At 43.8% G+C, this 23,646-nt stretch overlaps 1 protein-coding gene across 1 annotated transcript in view; it reads left to right on the top strand.

Annotated features, from left to right (window-relative positions):
- Nucleotides 1–14,262, top strand: part of LOC140453282 (CD276 antigen-like) — a 44,874-nt gene extending 30,612 nt beyond the window's left edge. The window contains exon 5 of the mRNA XM_072547843.1: nucleotides 14,200–14,262. Within this exon, the coding sequence (XP_072403944.1) occupies nucleotides 14,200–14,213 (14 nt within the window). The 3' untranslated portion in view covers nucleotides 14,214–14,262. The remainder of the gene's footprint in view (nucleotides 1–14,199) is intronic.
- Nucleotides 14,263–23,646: the final 9,384 nt, after the last annotated feature.

The following is a 23,646-nucleotide window of genomic DNA, read 5'->3' on the forward strand; positions in this document are numbered from 1 at the left end:
AAGAGCAAGGAGGGAACATGAGCAGTCTTTAGCAGGTAGAATGAAGGAGAACCATAAAGCTTTCTATACGTATGTGAGGAATAAAAGGATGACTAAGGTAGGAATAGGGCCAGTCAAGGACAGAAGTGGGAAGTTGTGTGTGGACTCTGTGGAAATCGGAGAGGTGCTAAACAAATATTTCTCATCTGCTTTCACTCAGGAAAAGGAGAACATTGTAGAGAAGAAGACTGAGATATGGGCTATTAGACCAGAAAGATTGAGGTTAGCAAGGAGGAGGTGTTATCAATCCGAGAGGGAGTGATAGTAGATAAGTCCCCTGAGCTGGATGGGATTTATCCGAGGATTCTCTGGGAAGCTAGGGAGGAGATGGCAAAGCCTTTGGCCTTGACCTTTGAGTCGTCATTGTCTACAGGTTTAGTTCCAGAGGACTGGAGGATTGCAAGTGTTGTGCGCTTGTTCAAGAAGATCAGTAGAGATGACCCAGTGAGCCTTATGTCTGTTGTAGGAAGAGTTTTGGAAAGGATTATAAGAGATAGAATTTATAATCATCTAGCAAGCAACAATTTGATTGCAGATAGTTAATATAGTTCTGTCAAACACAGCTCGCGTCTCACAAACCACATTGAGTTTTTTGAGAAGGTGACCAAGCATGTGGATGAGGGTAGGGCAGTTGATGTGGTGTACATGGACTTCAGTAAAGCCTTTGATAAGGTTCCACGTGGTAGGCTTTTGGAGAAAATGCAGAGACATGGGATTGAGGGTGATTTAGCAGTTTGAGTTAGAAGCTGGCTTTCTGTAAGAAGGCAGAGAATGGTGGATGATGGAAAATATTCAGCCTGGAGTCTGGTTACTAGTGGCATGCCACAAGAATCTGTTTTGGGACCATGCTGTTTGTCATTTTTATAAATAACAGATGCAGGCATAGGTGGATGGGTTAGTATGTTTGTAGATGACACTAAAGTCAGTGGAGTAGTGGACAGTTTAGAAGAATTTTGCAGGTTGCAGGGGGACTTGGATAAATTGCAGAATTGGGCTGAAAGGGGGCAAATGGAGTTCAATGCAGCTAAATGTGAGGTGGTTCACTTTGGGAAGAATAACAGGAAGGCAGAGTACTGGGTCAATGGAAAGATCCTTTGTAGTGTGGATGTGCTGAGGCATCTTGGTGTCCATGTACATAGATCCCTGAAAGTTGCCACCCGGGTTGATAGTGCTGTTAAGAAGGCATACGGTGTGTTAGGTTTCATTGGTAGAGGGATTGAGTTCTGGAGCCGTAATGTCATGATGCAACTGTACGAAACGCTGGTGCGGCCTCTCTTGGAATATTGTGTACAGTTCTGGTCACCCCACTACAAAAAGGATGTGGAAGCATTGGAAAAGATGCAGAGGAGATTTACCAGGATGTTGCCTGTCCTGGAGGGAATGTCTTATGAGGAAAGGCTGAGGGACTTGGGTCTGTTCTCCTTGGAGAGAAAAAGGCTAAGAGGAGATTTAATAGAAAAATACAAGATGATCAGAGAATTAGATAGGGTGGACAGTGAGAGTCTTTTTCCTAGGATGATGGCGTCAGCTTGTACGAGGGGGCATAGCTACAAATTGAGGGGTGATAGATTTAAGACAGATGTCAGAGGCAGGTTCTTTACTCTTTACTCGGAGAGTGATAAGGGCGTAGAACGCCCTACCTGCCAAGGTAGTTAACTCAGCCACATTAGGGCCATTGGATGATGATAGGATAGTGTAGGGGATGGGCTTGGGTTAGTTCACAGGTTGGCATGACATCGAAGGCCAAAGTGCCTGTTCTGCACTGTATTGTTCTATGTTCTATGTCACTAATGTCATTAAGGAAGGAAGTTGCCATTCTTACCTGGTCTGGCCTACATGTGACTCCAGACCCACAGCACTTAATAACAATAGATGCTAGCCTTGCCAACGACACCCCCGAACCTGTGAATGAATAATTAAATTTTAAAATCTGCAAAGAGGGTTATGGTAGATCATGAATACAAGGGAGGTCATAAGGAAGGGTTTTTTTTTCACAGTGAGGGGCACTCTGATTTCAGTGAACAATGACACTGGGCATTGCACCTCTTCACACACCAGGGGCTGCAGGGTGGGTAGGTGCAGGCACATATGGATAGGCTAGTTAGGGAACTGGGGATGTATGCACCATGTGGGGCTTACAGGAAGGGGTTCTGAATGTTCAGGACCTCACCCACACTTAGAGGCAGAGGCTGGAACCCACTGACTGAGAAACTCGTACTGTCACCTTCCATTGACATTGAGCTGGAACCCCAAAGTGCGCAATGGGGAAGAAAATGGCTGTGACCACATGCAGAGTGGGTAGGACAATGGACTTAACCTGTGAACAAACAGTGTGACCACTCATGAGGGATAGAGAGATTAAAAATGTGCTGGAAAAGCATAACAGGTCAGGCAGCATCTGAGGAGCAGGAGTCGACATTTCCGGCGTAAGTCCTTCATCATGAATGTTGGGGGGTGGCTGAGAGATAAATAAGAGGGTGGGGGTGGGCGTGGGGTGCTTAACCCTGTGGTCCTCTGGCTGACCACTCCAAATCCACCTCCCATTCCACCAAGGACATGCAAGTCCTGGGCCACTCCACCGCCAAATCCTAGTCACCTGATGACTGGAGGAAGAATGCCTCAGCTTCTCTGGATTCTTGTTATCTCATTTCTGAAGGCTTCCCATTTTCCAGCCGTCCCTTTACCTGTGAACATCTGCCTCCAATCAGCTTTCGAAAGTTCTTGCCTAATACCATCAAAATTGGCCTTTCTCCAATTTAGAGTTTCAACTTTTAGATCTGGTCTATCCTTTTCCATCAATATTTTAAAACGAATAGAATTATGGTCACTGGCCCCAAAGTGCTTCCCCACTGACACCTCAGTCACCTGTCCTGCCTTATTTCCCAAGAGTAGGTCAAGTTTTCCACCTTCTCTAGTAGGTACATCCAGATACTGAATCAGAAAATTGTCTTGTACACACTTAAGAAATTCCTCTCCATCTCTCCGTGGGCGGCACGGTGGCACAGTGGTTAGCACTGCTGCCTCACAGCGCCAGAGACCTGGGTTCAATTCCCGCCACAGGCGACTCTCGGTGTGGAGGTTGCACATTCTCCCCGTGTCTGCGTGGGTTTCCTCCGGGTGCTCCGGTTTCCTCCCACAGTCCAAAAGATGTGCAGGTCAGGTGAATTGGCCATGCTAAATTGCCTGTAGTGTGATGTAAGGGTATGGGGAGTTGCGCTTCGGCGGGGCGGTGTGGACTTGTTGGGCCGAAGGGCCTGTTTCCACACTGTAAGTAATCTAAACCTTTAACACTATGGCAGTCCCAGTCAATGTTTGGAAAATTAAAATCCCCTACCATAACCACCATATTATTCTTACAGATAGCTGAGATCTCCTTCAAAGTTTGTTTCTCAATTTCCGTCTGACTATTGGGGGGTCTATCATACAATCCCAATAAGGTGATCATCCCTTTCTTATTTCTTATTTCTTATTTATGGCTTTGTGTGTGGGAAATCATGTCTCACAAACTTCATTGAGATTTTTGAAGAAGTAATAAAGAAGGTTGATGAGGGCAGAGCAGTAGATGTGATCTATGTGGACTTCAGTAAGGCATTCGACAAGGTTCCCCATGGGAGACTGATTAGCAAGGTTAGATCTCATGGAATACAGGGAGAACTAGCCATTTGGATACAGAACTGGCTCAAAGGTAGAAGACAGAGGGTGGTAGTGGAGGGTTGTTTTTCAGACTGGAGGCCTGTGACTAGTGGAGTGCCACAAGGATCAGTGCTGGGCCCTCTACTTTTTGTCATTTACATAAATGATTTGGATGCGAGCATAAGAGGTACAGTTAGTAAGTTTGCGGTTGACACCAAAATTGGAGTGGATTAGTGGTGCTGGAAGAGCACAGCAGTTCAGGCAGCATCCATTGGACACTGCCTGAACTGCTGTGCTCTTCCAGCACCACTAATCCAGTATTTGGTTTTCAGCATCTGCAGTCATTGTTTTTACCAAAATTGGAGGGATAGTGGACAGCGAAGAGGGTTACCTCAGATTACAACAGGATCTGGACCAGATGGGCCAATGGGCTGAGAAGTAGCAGATGGAGTTTAATTCAGATAAATGCGAGGTGTTGCATTTTGGGAAAGCAAATCTTAGCAGGACTTATAAGCTTCATGGTAAGGTCCTAGGGAGTGTTGCTGAACAAAGAGACCTTGGAGTGCAGGTTCATAGCTCCTTGAAAGTGGAGTTTCAGGTAGATAGGATAGTGAAGGCGGCATTTGGTATGCTTTCCTTTATTGGTCAGAGTTGGGAGGTCATGTTACGGCTGTACAGGATATTGGTTAGGCCACTGTTGGAATACTGTGTGCAATTCAGGTCTACTTCCTATCGGAAAGATGTTGTGAAACTTGAAAGGGTTCAGAAAAGATTAACAAAGATGGTGCCAGGGTTGAAGGATCTGAGCTTCTGGGAGAGGCTGAACAGACTGGGGCTGTTTTCCCTGGAGCATCGGAGGCTGAGGGGTGACCTTATAGAAGTTTACAAAATTATGAGGGGCATCATTAGGATAAATTGACCAAGTCTTTTCCCTGGGGTCGGGGAGTCCAGAACTAGAGGACATAGGTTTAGGGTGAGAGGGGAAAGATATAAAAGACACCTAAGGGCCAACCTTTTCACGCAGAGGGTGGTACATATATGGAATGAGCTACCAGAGGATGTGGTGGAGGCTGGTACAATTGCAACATATAAGAGGCATTTGGATGGGTATATGAATAGGAAGGGTTTGGAGGGATATGGGCCGTGTGCTGGCAGGTGGGACTAGATTGGGTTGGGATATCTGGTCAGCATGGACGGGTTGGACCGAAGGGTCTGTTTCCATGCTGTACATCTCTATGACTCTATGACTGTATCTCCTGTCTTGGTTCCCTCTAAATCCTCTCCCACTACTTCATCCCAGATCCAACCCTCCAACCTGGCACCGCCCTCTTGAATTGTCCTACGTGTCCATCTTCCTTCCCAACTATTCACTCCACCCTCTCCAACGACCTGTCACAATTATCCCCCACACCTGCATCCACCTATAGCCTGCCCAGATACCGTCCCAACCCCACCCTCCTATTTATCTCTCAGGGGCACAATTAAAGGGCCCGGGCTGGATCCTGGCACAGACCCCCAGAACTGCATTTGACCCCAAGCCGCATCCATCCACCCAACCCCAGTGCGGTACCCCTGACCCTGACCCTGAGCCCTCAGTTTGCTCTCAAACCCACACATGATGCAGCAGCAAGGCTTTCACCTGCAACCTCCAGCAACTCAGGGCTATTGTCCTCAGTGGGTTCTAGACCAGACTCAGGGACACAGTCTGCTGGCAATGTCCCTGACACGTCTCTGCTGTTGGTCCAGGACAGAATTCCCCAGATCTATAACCCTCAGAGATCTGCCCGAGAGCGGGAATCTGTTCAGCCCTCGGCAGAAGATGATGCTGTGTTCTCGCCCGTTAGTAGCTTTGTCAGAAGGTGCAGACAGGCAAATGGACAGCTGGAAGATTTACCAGAGGTACTTGGGAAACCAGAATGGAGACCAGTATTATACTGGCTCCAGCACACGTGTGCCTGGCTGTTTCCGTGGATAGACACCATGGAGGCCAGGTTCAGGAAACGCCATGTCTGTCGGATATGTACACAGACACGCACTCCATCGTTCTAGCCATTGGTGCTTAGTGTGAGAGAGGGGAGTGAGGGACCATGACCTTAGTCCAGGGGCCTCTTTCTCTCAAAGATGCAGGGTGGTGTTATTGGGGTGAGAGCAACACACAGAACCCTCAGAATCTTCTTCTCAGGACAGTCCGGAGGTGCCCACCCCTTCACATCTGCCCCTGCTAGTCACCCCAAAGCCTGCAGATGTTGAAGCCAAGGATTATGGGCCTACTCCTGAGCAGAGGACTTTGAGCAGGCATCGAGGGTCATTTCTCATGTTTTCCGCACCAACAGAGCCAAAAACACAGCAGGCTCTGTCCAGCGCAACAATGGAGACAGGACTGCATCGTGGGAGGGAGAGGGAGGAAAGGAATGTAAGGAGGGAGCATGGGTGTCATGGTTGACACGTCATTGTAATTCTTGCATGCATGTAAATATCTGTGCACTCGCACCCTTCAAATGTCTGCTCCAGTGCCTGCATATCTGTTGGAGACAAAAACAACTGCAGATGCTGGAATCCAAGGTAAACAGGCCGGAGGTTGGAAGAACACAACAAGACAGGCAGCATCAGGAGGGACAGGCAGGAGGCTGGAAGAACACAACAAGACAGGCAGCATCAGGAGGGACAGGCAGGAGGCTGGAAGAACACAAGACAGGCAGCATCAGGAGGGACAGGCAAGAGGATGGAAGAACAAGAGGATGGAAGACAGGCAAGAGGATGGAGTATTGTGTGCAGTTTTGGTCACCATACTATATGAAGGATGTGGAGGCATTGGAACGAGTGCAGAGGAGGTTTACCAGGATGTTGCCTGGCATGGTAGGAAGATCGTATGAGGAAAGGCTGAGGCACTTGGGGCTTTTCTCATTGGAGAAAAGAAGGTTTAGGGGAGATTTGATAGAGGTATACAAGATGATTAGGGGTTTAGATAGGGTTGACAGTGAGAACCTTTTTCCGCTAATGAAGTCAGCTGTTACTCGGGGGCACAGCTTTAAATTAAGGGGTGGTAGGTATAGGACAGATGTTAGGGGTAGATTCTTTACTCAGCGGGTTGTGAGTTCATGGAATGCCCTGCCAGTAGCAGTGGTGGACTCTCCCTCTCTCTGGTCATTTAAGCGGGCATTGGACAAGCATATGGAGGTTATTGGGCTAGTGTAGGTTAGGTAGGCTTCGGTCGGCGCAACATCGAGGGCTGAAGGGCCTGTACTGCGCTGTTATTTTTCTATGTTCTAACACAGCAAGCCAGCCAGCCTCAGGAGGGACAGGCAGGAGGCTGGAAGGTCCTGATGAAGGGTTTTTGCCCAAAACGTTGATTTTCCTGCTCCTCAGATGCTGCCTGACCTGCTATGCTTTTTCAGCACCACTCTGATTTCCAGCATCTGCAGTCCTCACTTCTGCCTAGAACACAGCAGCCAGGCAGCGTCAGGAGGTGGAGAAATCAACATTTGAGGTATAACCGGTACACCCGAAACGTTGACTTTTCCACCTCCTGATGCTGCCTGGCTTGCTGTGTTCTTCCAGCCTCCTGCCTGTCTACTCTGTGTAGCTGTTGGACCTGGTTACACTGCAGCCATATGAGAGATGAGCCACCTCCTCACACACCCCACAGATGAAATACATTGGAATGGCTAATCATTGCTCATCTCTGACAAGCAATCGATTCTTTGACAGGCGATAGCCTCAGACATCTGGAACCATCACGTTGATGACTGCAGCCAAGACACCACACTGTAACAGGGACAGCACTGTAATGGTTCAATGTAATGGACAGGGCCTGATCTACACACACCTGCCAAACTTCAACGTGAGACTACAGAATCAGTGAGAACTCCACACATGTCATTCATTCTATGTAAAAGCTTTTCAAAGGAGTGCACTGTCATTCAAGGCCCATTGTGCACCTCCAGTGGGCACCTCCACTCTCCCTCATAATACCTGGTCTACTGAGAGAGCCTACATGAGCTCTATGTCTAACAGGTTCATCACTGCCCCATAAGGATGGTCAAAGATTCGGGGCAATGAAGCAGTCTACATGCATTCGGTAGCACCAAAGGTTTATCAATACTGGACACTCCTCAGGATTCCTCTTAACCTTCTGGCTATCATGAGAGACCTGACTACATAATACTTTGATGTGATACCCTGATGGATGCCTGAAGAGCTACCTAACCTCAGTGCTCTGTGCTTTGAGTGCACTGTCTCACAGTCAGCAGCTTTTATCCCTAATGGTCAGTTGAACATGTAAGGTCCAGATACTTGAAAGTGGGATCACCAAAAAAAAAATCAAGCAGACAATCACATGGAAAACAGGACATTTATTCAGAAATATGAAAGGTCAAAGACCTCAAAAATAAGGTCCACATGTCTTCTCAAAACTGACTCATAAGGTCCACATGTTTCTCACACTGAACAGAGGCTGCTTGCCACATGACCAACATTAAACAGTTAAACAAAGAGCAAACAAAGTTATTCCATCCGGGAAAATGTTTGCATTGAGGTTATCTCTGGCCTCTCAGGCTCAATAATGCTTCGTTCAGTCCTGCTGTCCTGGATGGCCTTCCAGTCACTGTTCTGAAGTTCAGCCTTATCTTCATCCTTAGATGGCCATTGTCACACCTCCATTTTGTCAGCCCTTTGTCAGCAAAAGGCACTACCTGCCTCAATGATGCAGGGGCACCCTTTTGGGGCTTTACCATAAGCGCCCCCTCAGGCTGGTCCAGGTATTAGAACCTCATCTTAATGACGATTATGTTCTGGTCCACTTCAGCCCTGACATGAAGCGTAGGCAGCATGGTATCTTCATGCCATGTCAGTCTGAGGGTTCGTAATGGAACCATGAGCCATGTGTGGAGGGGGAGGGATACCTCTTCTCTCCTAGCAACCATCCTGCTGTCACCCAAGGACCTTGGAAAGAGGCACAAATCTGTGAGATGTCAAATATGTAAGAGTCACAGCAACTCCCAAGATATTTCAAGCAGATCTCCATAATTTGGCATCAATAGTCGCAAACAGTTTGGACACGGGAAGTCTTAGCTAATGAGGAACTCTGCAGATTGGCGATAGGGGGGTCTCAAAGCAACGTGAGGGCAGCCTCCCCTGGTGGAAGTCAGTGATGGTGGATAATCTCACTGCCTGGGCTGCTTGACTTTCCTCATCATGGGGGAAGGATGTGAACTGTGGTCTGGACAAAATGGCATCAGTTACGTCCCAAATGGATTTCTGTGTCAAGGATTGCGATATATTCCCCTCCCTACCCTTATTGGCGTTCCATTGAGACAACTCCCTCCGTGACTCCCTTGTCAGGTCCACACCTCCAACCAACCCACTCTCCACTCCCAGAACCTTCCCTTGCCACCGCAAATGGTGTAAAACCTGCACCCACACCTCCCCTTCACCTCCATTCAAGGCCCCAAAGGATCCTTCCACATCCAGCAGAGACTTTCCGACACCTCCACACATGTCCCCTCATGTTAGCCTTCGCCATTCGAGGAAAAAGGCTCTCACTGTCCACCCTATTTAACCTTCTGATTATCTTATATGTCTCAAATAAGTCACCCCTTAACCTTCTTCCCTCCAACAAAAACAGCCTCAGTTCCCTCAGCCTTTTGTCATAAGACCTTCCTTCCATACCAGGCAACATCCTAGTAAATCTCCTCTGACCCATTTCCAACACTTCCACATCCTTCCTATAATGCAGTGACCAGAACTGTATGCAATTATCCCGGTGCTTCTTACCAGTGTCTTGTACAGCTGAAGCATAACTGTGTGGTTCCAAAACTCAATCCCCCAACCAATAAATGCCAACACACCATATGCCTTCTTAACAACCCTATCAACCTAATGCTGCCTGCCTTGCTGTGTTCTTCCAGCCTCCGGCCTGTCCCTCCTGATGCTGCCTGTCTTGCTGTGTTCTTCCAGCCTCCTGCCTGTCCCTCCTGATGCTGCCTGCCTTGCTGTGTTCCTCCAGCCTCCTGCCTGTCCCTCCTGATGCTACCTGCCTTGCTGTGTTCCTCTAGCCTCCGGCCTGTCCCTCCTGATGCTGACTGACTTGCTGTGTTCATCCAGCCTCCTGCCTGTCCCTCCTGATGCTGCCTGCCTTGCCGTGTTCATCCAGCCTCCTGCCTGTCCCTCCTGATGCTTCCTGCCTTGCTGTGTTCCTCTAGCCTCTGGCCTGTCTATTTGAGTACATTTAATTGGCATATTTTGATGGATTCACACCCAAAAAGGTTTTCCTGCCCACCATCTCCCATGGTCTTCAGTTTAATTAGTCACACTTTCAGATATTTCTGTTGTTAAGATATACCAGGTAAATTAATTTGCAGAAATAAAATATGGAGAAAATAATTCAATTTATCCACTTGCAAAGCCATTACAGGAGACAACTCATGCTGCTTATGCTGTGCATGTTACAGCTATTAATTAGTGTGAATCCAGATTTATAAGGTGCTCAGTCCATTCGTCAGTCTCCCAGACAATTTATGTTCAGCCTCTGAACATTACAAGAAAGCTAATGCTACTGCTGACATTAGGTTAACCTGAGAATATATCTTCTACATTGTTAGCTGCTGTTCAAAACCAGCAGCATTTTCACATAGGCTTTTTTTCCTTTAACTTTTGGTAATAAGATTTATTGAAATTAAAATCATATATTTAGCACAACTTTAGAGCCTACAGTCCAACTTATCCATGCCACGTAGGTTTCCCAAGCTAAACTAATCCCACCTGCCTGTGTTTACCCCATATCCCTCCAAACCTTTCCTGGACATGCACTTATCCAGAGGTCTTTAAATTTTATGACTGTACCTGCATTCACCACTTTCTCTGGCAGTTCACTCACCATTCTCTGTATAAAAAAAGTTGCCCCCCCATGTCCTTTTTAAATCTTTTTCCTCTCACCTTAAAAATATGCTCCCCAGGTTTGAACCCCCCCACCCTAAGGAAAAGACCTTTGCTATTCACCTTATCTATGCCCCTCATGATTTTATAAACCTCTATAAGATCACACCTCAATCTCCTACGTTCCAGTGGAAGAAGTCCTAGTCTTCCTTTAATCATGCAAACCCTCCATTCCTGGCAACATCCTGGGACATCTTTTCTGAACCCTCTCCAATTTGATAATATCTTTCCTTAAACCGGGCTGACTAGAACTGCACACAGTACTCCAGAAGAAGCCTCATCAACTTCCAGATGATATTCCAACCCCTACACTCAAAGGTCTAAGCAATGAAGGCAAATGTGCTGAATACCTTGTTAACCACCCTGTCTACCTGTGATGCAAATTTCAAAGAATTATGTATCTGACCTCTAGGTGTCTCTCTGTTTGACAACACTATCCAGGGCATTAATTGTATAAGTCCTGCCCTTGTTTGTTTTACCAAAATGCAATAGCTCAGATTTATCCAAATTAAAGTCCAGTTGCCACTCGTAAACCCTTTGATTCAATTGATCAAGATCTCTTTGTATTCTTAGATAACCTTCTTCACTGTCCACTATACTGCCAATTTTGGTGCCATCTGCAAACTTACTAACCATGCCTCTCTATTCTCATCCAAACCATTTATATAAATGACAAACAAAAGTGAATGTAGCACCAATCCCTGTGGGACACCACTGGTCAAAGGGCTCCAGTCTGAAAAACAGCCTTCCACCACCATCCTCTGTCTCTTACCATCAAGCCAACTTTGTATCCAATTGGCAAGGTCACTGTGAATCCCATCTGATCTAATTTCATTAACCAGTCTACCAAGTGTAACTTTATCAATGGCTTTCCTCAAGCCCAAGCAATCAGCATCAACCTCTCTGCCCTCATCAAGCTTTTTACTTATTTCCTCAAAAAAAATCAGTCAAGTTTGTGAGACACCAATTCCCTCACACAAAGCCACGCTGACTATCCTTAATCAGTCCTTGGCTCTCCAAATGCATCTAAATTCCATCTTTCAGAATCACCTCTAACAACTTACCCACCACCAATATCAAATTCGCAGGTCTATATCTGCAATTCCTCGAGGTTATTTCTAACAAGGTTCAAACCTGGTAAGAAAAAATGGATTAGTTAGGAAGGAATTTCAAGCAACTGAGAATAATTGTGATGAAAGCAAATTACTGTGACTACAGAATGTTTTGGAAACTTTGCAGATCTGGCAGCAAACATGGAGAGAGAAATAGAGACTTCTTCAAAATTTAAGGGTGTTGGAAAATGTTTGTGTTTATACTTTTGGCAGAGTTGGAGGAAGAGAGAAGGGAACAGTGTGGAGGCCCAGTGCAAAAGACAAAGGAATTGTTCATGGTGGCGAAAGAGAAAAAGAGATGAAAAGTGGGTGTAAGTTATGAGAGGGAGAAAATGGACACTGCCTACTGAAAGCAAAGGAAACTAGACACAAACTAGATAAAGTTGTGGCAGAGCTTGGGGGGGGGGAGGTGTGTGTGTGGTGATGGGGAGAGCGCGGAGCAGCTGGCAGGATGGAAGAAGAGGGGGAGGCGGAAGGAAATGTAAGAAAAAGGAGAACAAACATCATGCGGTCAGGCACTAATGTTGCACAATTCAATATTGCAAAATGAGATGTGTTCCTCCAGCTTGTGTTATGCTTCATTAGAACAGTGCAGAAGACCCAGGACAGAAACATTAGCATGAGAGCAAGGTGAGTTATTGAAATGGCAAGCACCTAGAAGGTCCGGCTCATACCTATGGACAGAGCCAAAGTCTCCCACAAAGTGGACACCCAGCCTGCATTTGATCTGCAATGCAAAAGAAATTGTAGGGCTGGAGACCAGGCCTGGAGTGTACGATCACTCTGCAGTATAGTATGGTTTAATGCACTGGAAATCAAACCCAGCTATTCCCACAGTCATCATTAAAGTTAAATATTTTATCAAAGTATGCCAAGCCTCCAGTTTATACTCTTTGTAGACCCAGGTAACAAAAAGTGGATTTACCTTCTGTATTTAAGAAGAATTACTATTTTGTACAAATAGATTCTAATCACAGGCAGAACTTAGGGAACAGTTCGTCAAGCATCTCAGCCGGGCCCACAGTTGCTGACCAGACGGACCTCCCAGTTGCTGCCCATTTTAATTCCCCTTCCCACTCCCTTTCTGACATGACCTGGCCTCCACCATTACCACAACAAACCAAACTGCAACTTGAAGGAACAACACCTCATCTTCTTCCTAAGCAGCCGACTGCCCGGAGGACTCAACATTGAGTTCTCCAATTTCAAATAACATCCCTTCCGTTCCTCTGACTCCCTTCAAAGCCCGTCCCCCTCCATTCCACTCCTCTCTGCACCAGGTTCATTCCTCCCATTGACCAACAAGGTCATACCCTCTACCTGTCTTCACCTACTCCCACTTCACCACTCTGCCCCTGCCACTCCCTTTATCTGCAGCTTCGCTTACACCCAGCCCCAGTCCTGAAGAAGGGTTACACCCGAAACGTTGACTTCTCCACCTCCTGATGCTGCCTGGCTTGCTGTGTTCCTCCAGCCTCTTGCTTGTCTACCTTGGATTCCAACATCTGCAGTTTTTTTTGTTTCTAACAACTGAGAACTGTCAGCATATAACTCTGTTAGTTAAAACTCTAACTCACTTGTAAAACTCTCCCTATATTCACATTCAGGCAGACACAGATAGATAAAAACTTTGGTTTTATAGTGGTGAGAAAATAAAGCTTTTAAAGCTGTTCAAAGGTGCCTGTCTATGGTGTTTGCTGAGATGCTGTTTTGTTTGGCGTGGCTTGCCATTCTTCAATCTTTCTTCCAGGTATTTTTCATTTTTGTGCAGGAGGCACAGAGCAATTGGTTCACAACTTAGAAAGTCTCTGACTTATTAGCTAAACACAACAGCTTACATCAACTGGTGGGAGAAGATATTTGGCTTTCTTCAGGCTTCAGATATTTTTTACTATAGAGGGACACACCACTCCCCTTCTGATCTTATCATTCACTTCCACAAACTCTTCAGCTACTGAGGAATCAATCATGTTGTTGGCTGTCTGATGGCTTTTATTATCAACAACAGATCACCACATTCCACAAACTAAGCAGCTACTAGTTGCCAGCCAAATTTGACTTTGTACACATTCCCTGTCATGCCAGCCCATTTCCCCCACTGGTTGGACAAAGCAGCAGTGTAAACATCACTTGCAATGAGGTTCAGTAACTTGCTGTTATAAAGTAAAGCAAGCTCTTCCATAATACTCAGTTTTTAATACAGTCCTTTTCCCATTTCAATCCACAATCGAAATTACAGAAAATAAAAAGATATGATCTTTTCAACTGGTTTTATATATACTAGTATAAAAAGAGACTGTATCCTACTTCTGTAGTTGTGTCTGTCATGGGTGATCTTTGAGAAAAACCACATGGTGTTCTAGTGGCTATCACTTAGGGCTTTGGAATTAGTGGGCAGCCCAAGGACTGGGATGCATCAAAACCCCACAAAAATTCATCCACTTTTTCTTTTCTCTTTTCTTCCATTCTCTTTTTTTCTAAGCATTTAAAGTCTGAGACTCAAAGTGGAGCGGAGTGGGCTGACGACACGGAGCGGAGTGGAGGCAGGTGGAAACCTGGAGCGGAGTGGGCTGATGGCACGGTCAGGTGTTGGACTGGGGGACAGTGTGGGCAATCGGCATCTGCTGAGCCTGGTCAAACTTTGTGTGGAAGCTGCTGTGCTGAGCTACTGCAATATCATGTTTATCTGTAATCTGTTTATCTGACTGTAATGTTTATCCTTTTAACTTTATTCCTTATTTTCTCGCTTGTGCTATGAATCAGTATAAGGTAATGTAACTTGTTTTTCCTTTATTTCCCCATTTTGTATCTAAGATTTGTATCGAGGTACCATGAGGAGCAACATTGTAAACTTTTCACTGTACCCCTGTATATCTGTACTTGAGTACACATGACAATAAGGAGAAAGTGAGGACTGAAGATGCTGGAGATCAGAGCTTAAAAATGTGTTGCTGGAAAAGCGCAGCAGGTCAGGCAGCATCCAAGGAGAAGGAGAATCGAGTTTCGGGCATAAGCTACACATGACAATAAACCTAATTCTAATTCTACAAGACATTGTAATTGAAATAAAATACTTCCTTTGTGATTTTGTCTTTAGTTATTATGGTCTCCTAAGGCATTATCGACTCATTCTTTCAGTTTAATTTAGTTCAGTTTAGATTTGTTTTCCTATTGGTTTATCAAGTTATACACTGGCTTGGAAAAGCTGCATTCTACAAACAATGAAACAATCAAGTTAAGGACTTTTGCCTAGTTTCGTGATTCATCATCTGGCTTTCTTGTAGAAATAAAGAGGATTTTTCTGTCAGAGGGTGGTAAATCTGTGGAATTCTTTACTACAGAGGGCTATTGAAACAGAGTCGTTAAGTACATTCAACCCTGAGACATTTTTAATCAGTAAGAGAATGAAAGTTTATGGAGAAAAGACAGGAAAGGATTGTTGAGGAATATCAGATCAGCCATGGTCTCATAGAATAGTGGGGCAGACTTGATTCAAATGGCCAACCTCTATTCTTCCATCCAATGGCCTTATAGACGAGCACCTATGTGCAATTCCAATGTCAGTCTATAGATGGCGATAGTTATTTTAATAGGTGTGCAAGCAAAACTATGATGTGTCATGTGAACCTTTGGAGTTAGTGTCATAGAGTTATACAGCACGGAAACAGACCCTTCGGTCCAACTCATCCATACTGATCAGCTATCCTAAACTGATCTCGTTCCATTTAGAGTCATAGAGTCATAGAGATGTACAGCATGGAAACAGACCCTTTGGTCCAACCCATCCACGCCGACCTGACATCCCAACCCAATCTAGTCCCACCTGCCAGCACCCGGCCCATATCCCTCCAAACCCTTCCTATTCATATACCCATCCAAATGCCTCTTAAATGTTGCAATTGTACCAGCCTCCACCATTTCCTCTGGCAGCTTATTCCATACACATACCACCCTCTGCGTGAAAAAGTTGCCCCTTACGTCTCTTTTATGTCTTCACCCTCTCACCCTAAAGTTATGACCTCTAGTTCTGGACTCCCCGACCCCAGGGAAAAGACCTTGTCTATTTATCCTATCCATGCCCCTCATAATTTTGTAAACATCGATAAGGTCACCCCTCAGCCTCCGATGCTCCAGGGAAAACAGCCCCAGCCTGTTCAGCCTCTCCCTGTAGCTCAGATCCTCCAACCCTGGCAACATCCTTGTTAATCTTTTCTGAACCCATTCAAGCTTCACAACATCTTTCCAATAGGAAGGAGACCAGAATTGCACACAATATTCCAACAGTGGCCTAACCAATGTCCTGTACATGACCTCCCAACTCCTGTACTCAATACTCTGACCAATAAAGGAAAGCATACCAAACGCCTTCTTGTTTGGCCTGTAACACTCTAAACCCTTCCAATTCATGTCCTCATCCAGATGCCTTTTAAATGTTGTAATTGTACAAGCATCTACCAACTCATCTGACAGCTCATTCCACACACGCACCACCCTTAGCTTGAAAAGGTTGTCCCTCAAAATCTTTCCCCTCTCACCTTAAACCTATGCTCACTAGTTTTGGACTCACTTACCTTGGACAAAAGAACTTGGCTGTCCAACCTATCTATTCGAGCAATCGGTGTACAGGGCAACCCCGTATCCATGGGTTCGGTTTCCGTGGTTTCAATTACTCATGGTTTACCGCAGCACAAACATATTATAGGGAACGTTCCAAAACCAGGGTCCAGGAGGCTGCCGGGAAGGTACATTTCCCATTTAAATGAATGGGTTCGCTCCTATCTGTGGTTTCAGGTTTCTGCGGTAAGTCTTGGAACATATCCCCAACGGTTACAGGAGGGAATATTATATTTATGTGTATGAAGAAGTACTTACAGGGCAGGACTGACAGCTGAAATTTGCTCTGAAGGAAATGTTAAAGTATCAATTGAGAACTATTGAAGAGTTTTAGCACATTGATGACAGGTGATTATAGGTTTCAAATGCTTTTAGTGTGATATATTCTGGGAAGATGTAGCTGGGACCTTTAACCTGGTGAAGTCATGAAAGATTGTTTCTGAGTTTGGAGTTTTGTTTGAGCATTGACTGAATAACCTTCTGCACTTTTTGCAACAAAAAGAGTTTCCATCCTCCATCAGCTTCAGAAAAGAGGCATTTTCACTTCCCAATCTCAGAATTGGAGACTTTCATTTAATCCCCCATGGTTTCAAACATTGTACATTTTCAGGCTGATGAAAATATCAGATTTTGATGCACTATCTTTTAGCTGCTTTGGGACATTTTCCCCTTCACTATCGTCAATGTTTCTGACTGGTGCGAGAAAGGTTTTTAATCATAATATTATTTGTGAATTTGAATTCTAAAGTAAAGGTTTCTTTAGTTTTATTTCTGCAATTTTTTTAAGAGGGTCAGAAACTAAATTGGAATAATTAATTAACAATAGCCTTTCCAAGTAAACATGAATGCTGGAGAAGGGTAGATGAGCAATAGTGTTAGAGGATTCCATAGTTCCATAGTGAGGTAAGTGCTTCTGCTGCTGGTGACATGACTCAGAATGGTATATTTCTTCCCTGGTGCCAGGGTAAAACATTTTACAACTAGCTGCAAGACATTCTTTCAGGAGAAAGAGTGGTTAAGCAGAATTTGTGGTCCAAGTTGATAGCAATGGCTTAAGTAGGATTGGGAATGATGTCATGAAAACAGATTTCAGGATGTTCAGTAGGAGCTTGAAAGGCCACTCCAAAGCAGTAGCGTCAGGATTATTCCCAGTCCCATGTGCTAGTCACAATAGAATTACAAGAATTGAGACATTGAACTCATGGCTGGTTGTATTAATTCCCTGAGCTCCCACCAACTTTCACTTTTTATTCATTCATGGGATATGGACATCACTACTTGGGCCAGCACTTATTGCCCATCCCTGATTTCCCAGAAGGCATTCGGAGTCAACCCTGTTGCTATGTTTCTAAATTCAAAGGTCGGCCAGGCCAGATAAAGATGACAGTTTCCCTCCCTAAAGGGCTAACTAAATGGGTTTTTCCCAACAATCATTTCATGGTTTCATTAGACTCATCGTTCCAGATTTTATTATTAAATTGAATTCAAACTTCACCATTTGCACATGGCCTCATCATGTGCTGCACATAACAGACCAAAGGAGCTGGTAACGTTATAAAAGCAAAATACTGCAGATCCTGGAAACCTGAAACAAATATGGAGAAACTCAGCAGGTCTGGCAGCACTTTCTAATTAAAACATTAACTGTTTCTCTCTCTACAGATGCTGCCAGACCTGCTGAGTTTCTCTTTGTGTTTGTTTGAGTTACTAACAAAAGCCGCTCAATCCTAATGCAATATCATGCTACCGCTATCATACAATGCAGTGTCTGTCCCATTGTCCTTTTCTCTATGATCATATCAAGAAAACAATACTGACTGGCTGAAACTCCATAGAGTGGGTGTGTTTGTTGAACAATAGAGAACTGAAGACCATGGTATGGCATTGACACAAAGTAGAAGATGAAACTTCAAAAATTACATGAATTGCAAACATTTCCTATAATTGAAGACTCGGTTCAGTACGCATTGACAGCATATGAAATTTCACTTGTCATCCATCTTCTGCTGCAGAGAACTGTTTCTGAAACTTTGAGAAACTTTCATTCCTAAATCATCCCTGTGATTTAAACATCTTGAAGTGGTAATACAGACAGTGCTTTGGCTTTAATGACAGTAGCTCCTAATCATGCTTTCCACAGTTCAGGCTCTCAGCAGTGACAAGGCTCTCATTTCAAGAGGCTGCTTTTTTTTTTGAAGAGAGCTTGTAAGGCAGAGATACAAAGATGTCTCTAAGTAAGTTAACAATTTATAAGGACTTGATGATTTATTTAAAACGTTGGAACTAGGCAAGCAGTGGGGGTGTGGCCCACTCTCGTAGACCAAGGTCTCTAGTCTTCTTTTTAGTTTTAGTTTTAAGCAGAAGCCTTTGGGGTCTCAAAAGAGTCAGAAGCTTCCATGAATATCTCCTAGCTGCTACTTTCTCTGAATTTTCTCTTGATGTTGTTTCCTCCTGGATTGGAGAACTGCATATGAGAATCTGTGTCTAAATTTGCCTTTTTCCCAAGGGGTATATTTATGGCATGTTATTATATTGGAACAGATAATTAGTAATAGGTACTGTATTTATTATTTGGTTAAGTTAATCTAAATTCCTCCTTTTTTTGTTTGTATTTTAACTACAATGTTTAAATAAATTGTGTTTTATTTAACATTGAGTAGGTTGACCAGCCACATTACATCTAGAACACGGCACTTCACCTCTATCCATAAAATAATAAAACATTAGGGTCTAGCCAACCTTGTTAAAATATTTTGAGAGGGTCTGGACTGGTCCATAACACAATTCTTAGTGAACAGCAGAAGCGATTGTTAATTTGTTCAGGGGTAGGACATTAGGTCAGCAGGTCATTAAACCCCTGCCTAATTTTCTGATCCATTGAAGTCAATGATGTAGAGGATGATGGGCACGGAATCCACTGCTGAAAGGTTTCTGCCCTCAACAGAAATCAGAATCATCCTTCCAGTTACTATATAAAAAGTCATGTTAATCCTGCCCAAAATCTCTGCCAGTGTATTGTTTAAGGTGGTAACAGTGTTAATTACTGCTATATTTCACTCATTTTGCCAAAAGCAAAGTTATTAGATAATTGGAGTTGCTCCACTATAAAGTGAGTCAGCAAAAATACAAACTCATTTCTTGAACAACTATCCAAAATGTCAACTTTCCAAGATACAATAAAAGTTTGTTTTCTTTTCAAAACCATTGCTCATGCCTGTGGTTTCTTTAGACAGCAGAGCCATTAGTTAAAGTATAATTTTAAATTGGCTGCAAACCTAAAGACACTGCGAAATGAACATTGATTTCTTTAACATGTGATAGCTTAGGTTGAAGCAAAGTGAGATTTCAAAGCTTTAGAATCAGCTCAAATTATAGGACATGAATGAAAATCATTATCATTTCACCTAGTACTGTGGCATGATTTTAGCAACTGTTGTAGTGTTTCAATTGAAAGGATTGAGGTGGATTGTTTTGCATGTTTCTGTACTTTGTTCTATCAAAATTGGTCTATGCAATACAAATTTGCAACTTGGTTGCTTTGAGAGGAGGCAGTCTGAAGTCTTTATTGTTAGATGTGGATTAATTCCTTGGGTGGGGCAAGTGTGGCATTAGCACAGCGAACACATCTTTAACTTCGGCTTCCAAAGGATGAACATGAATACAACTATTTCTAGATTAGTTGTATTCAACCAACCAGATTGTTTCAAATTTTAATGAAGATGGTTTTTTTTATCACGTGCAACTAAGACAGTTATTAGAAATATCAAAGAAATCAAGCTGTACAAATCTCACATCATTAAGTAGAAGTCATTGTTTGATCTAATTTGCTGCAATTTGCACTTCGGTTATGACAGAGAATTACAGAAAAGATTTGTTCACAGAAAAGTGCAGAACAATTTTCCTGCACTCAGATGCAAAAGAACTGTTGGACAATGTGTGGAGTTACTTACTGCAATGATCAAATATGATATGAAAAATATTGCATGTTTCGTTAAATATAAATAAACCTAATCAACTTACATAGAAATTCATGGTATCTAGTATGTTGTTGTCCATATGGTGCCCAATGGTCATAGGTGTAGGTTTAGGTCTGGGAATTAGAGCGGTGCAGGAGTCATTTGGACCATTTCCAACTTATTCAAATCATGTAAAATTATTTTCAGTGATTCATTCTGCATTGCTCCTACATTTTTCTTATTTCTGTTGACTTCAACTTCTACTGCATGTCAGACAGCTGCTACGCCCAGACCCTGGGCAAGATTCCTCAATTTGTTCCAGAAGTTATTAATCACTCTGGTGAGGAAGGATCTGCTGGCTCCATTCTTCATCCATCCAATCCCTTAGTAGGTCACAACATGTTAATTTATAAATAAATCACTTATCTTCTGAATATCTCTCTCCCAGACCCATAAAATATTTTGTTTTAAAGTGAACAATGCAGGCTTTCTTGTGTTACGGACTAGCCCAGACCACTCAAAACATTCTTGAGCAGGCAACCCAGAGCATAACTTTGCAATTTGTTTTGGTAAGTGTACAGTGAAAATTACCCGAAGTAAGTTAGCTAGGTTGACTATCAGGTTTTGAAACAGACAAAAAATGTATTCACTAAATTACACAATGAAACACAAAGAACAGAATAAAGAACCCAGGCTATTCAAACTAGACTTAATTATGCTGTTCCAAATATACACAACAGTCCCAATGAGCAAACTCCCTTAAAACACAGTTTAGAAAATGGAACAGTTGCTTACAGGTTGAAGTTAGAAGGGCAGAAAGAGAGAAAGAGATCCCACACAGCTCACTGTTGAATTCCTAACTAGTTCTGGACTGAACTGCACAGCTGGGGAGCTGACCACTCCCCTTTCATTATTCAGGTCACTTTTAAAACATGACCGCTTTGGCCTGAAGTCTCATTTGTTTACATCTACACAAAAAAGGTCTCTCAGTACCTTTTAATCTCTGTACCAAACCAATCTAATCGGCATCAGGATAGTTTACAACCTCTCTGAAAAAAAAAACAAGGATGTAATACCCTTGAGAAAAGGAACAACTTTCAGAAAAAAGGGCCCAGCTTTGTGATACTTGAATAAACAAAGAATGAGTTTATTATTTATTAAATATGTGCCCACACTGTGCCCACACCTCCTCCCTCACCTCTATCCAAGGCCCTAAAGGAGCCTTCCACATCCATCAAAGTTTCACCTGCACATCCACCAATATCATTTATTGTATCCGTTGCTCCCGATGTGGTCTCCTCTACATTGGGGAGACTGGGCGCCTCCTAGCAGAGTGCTTTAGGGAACATCTCCGAGACACCCGCACCAATCAACCAAACCGCCCCGTGGCCCAACATTTCAACTCCCCCTCCCACTCTGCCGAGGACATGGAGGTCCTGGGCCTCCTTCACCGCCGCTCCCTCACCACCAGACGCCTGGAGGAAGAACGCCTCATCTTCCGCCTCGGAACATTTCAACCCCAGGGCATCAATGTGGACTTCAACAGCTTCCTCATTTCCCCTTCCCCCACCTCATCCTAGTTTCAAACTTCCAGCTCAGTTACTGTCTCCTTGACTTGTCCGGACTTGTCCGACCTGCCTATCTTCTTTTCCACCTATCCACTCCACCCTCTCCTCCTTGACCTATCACCTTCATCTCCTCCCCCACTCACCCATTGTACTCTATGCTACTTTCTCCCCACCCCCACCCTCCTCTAGCTTATCTCTCCACGCTTCAGGCTCACTGCCTTTATTCCTGATGAAGGGCTTTTGCCCGAAACGTCGATTTCGCTGCTCGTTGGATGCTGCCTGAACTGATGTGCTCTTCCAGCACCACTAATCCAGTACATAGAAAAGCTTAGATTATAGATGGAAACAAAAGGTGCTAGCTCAGAGAACGATTCTGATGTCAATGAGCAGCTTGATTTAACTAAGTATCGATGCTTGGTGTCGAAATGTCCTGAGGAGAACGTTGAAATGTATTTCATAGCAATGGGAAGGTAGCTGGATTAATGAAGTGGCCAAAAGTTGATTGGACTTTCATGTTTCACAGTGTTTTGACAGGTAGAATAATATCTCGGTATGGCAGTTAGTCAGAAGAACAATCTGCAGATTATGAAACTGGCAATACTCATTGCTTATGAGCTTGTGCCTGAAGTTTGTCAGTTCAAATTTAGAACAAGAAATGAACCTAATCAAGCATTTAGATAGTTTGCAAGGCTGTGGAATCATTACTTTAGATCTCTAAAGTGAGAAAGAAGATTGAGACTGGGAGGGAAATGATGATCATAGAAGAATTCTGAAAATACGTTCCAACAAACTTAAAAACTGATTGTGTCAGGTATTAAAGATCCAAGAAGCAGAGTTCCTGTCAGTTTATTGTGGTATCTTGCACCGACAATTACAGGTGGGTAGATGGTCATGTGGGAAAACACAAATATCAAAGAAAAAGAGAGACTTTGAGATATCTGTCTGGAATAGATCATGAACAGTGCAGGGACTAATTTTTTTTTCACTTTTATCTTTCAGGACTCATCTCTTATTTCTAATCTGTGTGTAGCAATACCAATTTTTGTTGTGTTTAATAATTAATAATCTCATCCTTTGTTAGTTTAAGAAAACCCAGTTAACTTGGCTGCTTTTAAAACATGAGTTCATTTTCATAGAATCTGTACATGGCTAATTCATCTGCACATCTTTGGGAGGAAACCAAAGGGAGGAATGTGCAAACTCCACACAGACAGTCACCTCAGGCTGGAATCAAATGCGCGTCCCTGGTGCTATGAGGCAGTAGTGCTAACCACTGAGCCACCATGCCATTCCCATTTGGGATGGGGAAGAAAGGCATCCACAGGGAAGGAAGTCTTTCTAAATTAACCTAGTTGCAACAAACCAAGGGGGTGAATGAATAAAGAAGGTGGGGTTTGGGGGTGGTGGGGAGTGGGAGAGAAGGGACATGGGGAGCAGTTCATCCCTCCTCACATGGGACCTTAACAGTTTGGGGTATCCCAGCAGGAAGTGTAAGGAATTGAAGAACATCACCCAGGATCTGATTGTAACAGGCATTAATTATTGCAATGTCAATGCAGTAACAAGGGCAGATCCATATTGTTTCCACAATTGCAGAATTGTATTGAGCAGATTAGACAAGTATGATTGGTTACAAAAATTGACTTGTTCAGAGGATATTGGCAAGTTCCATTGGCTGATACAACCAAAGAAAAAGAGGCGCCAATGAACCTTTTCCATGTCGAGTCAAACTGTTTGGAATGAAAAATTCACCAGCAACTTCCAAAATTGACCAGCAAGATCAGTAAAGGA

Source organism: Chiloscyllium punctatum, chromosome 27 (genome assembly GCF_047496795.1).
Source record: "Chiloscyllium punctatum isolate Juve2018m chromosome 27, sChiPun1.3, whole genome shotgun sequence".
Classification (NCBI taxonomy): Eukaryota; Metazoa; Chordata; class Chondrichthyes; order Orectolobiformes; family Hemiscylliidae; genus Chiloscyllium; species Chiloscyllium punctatum.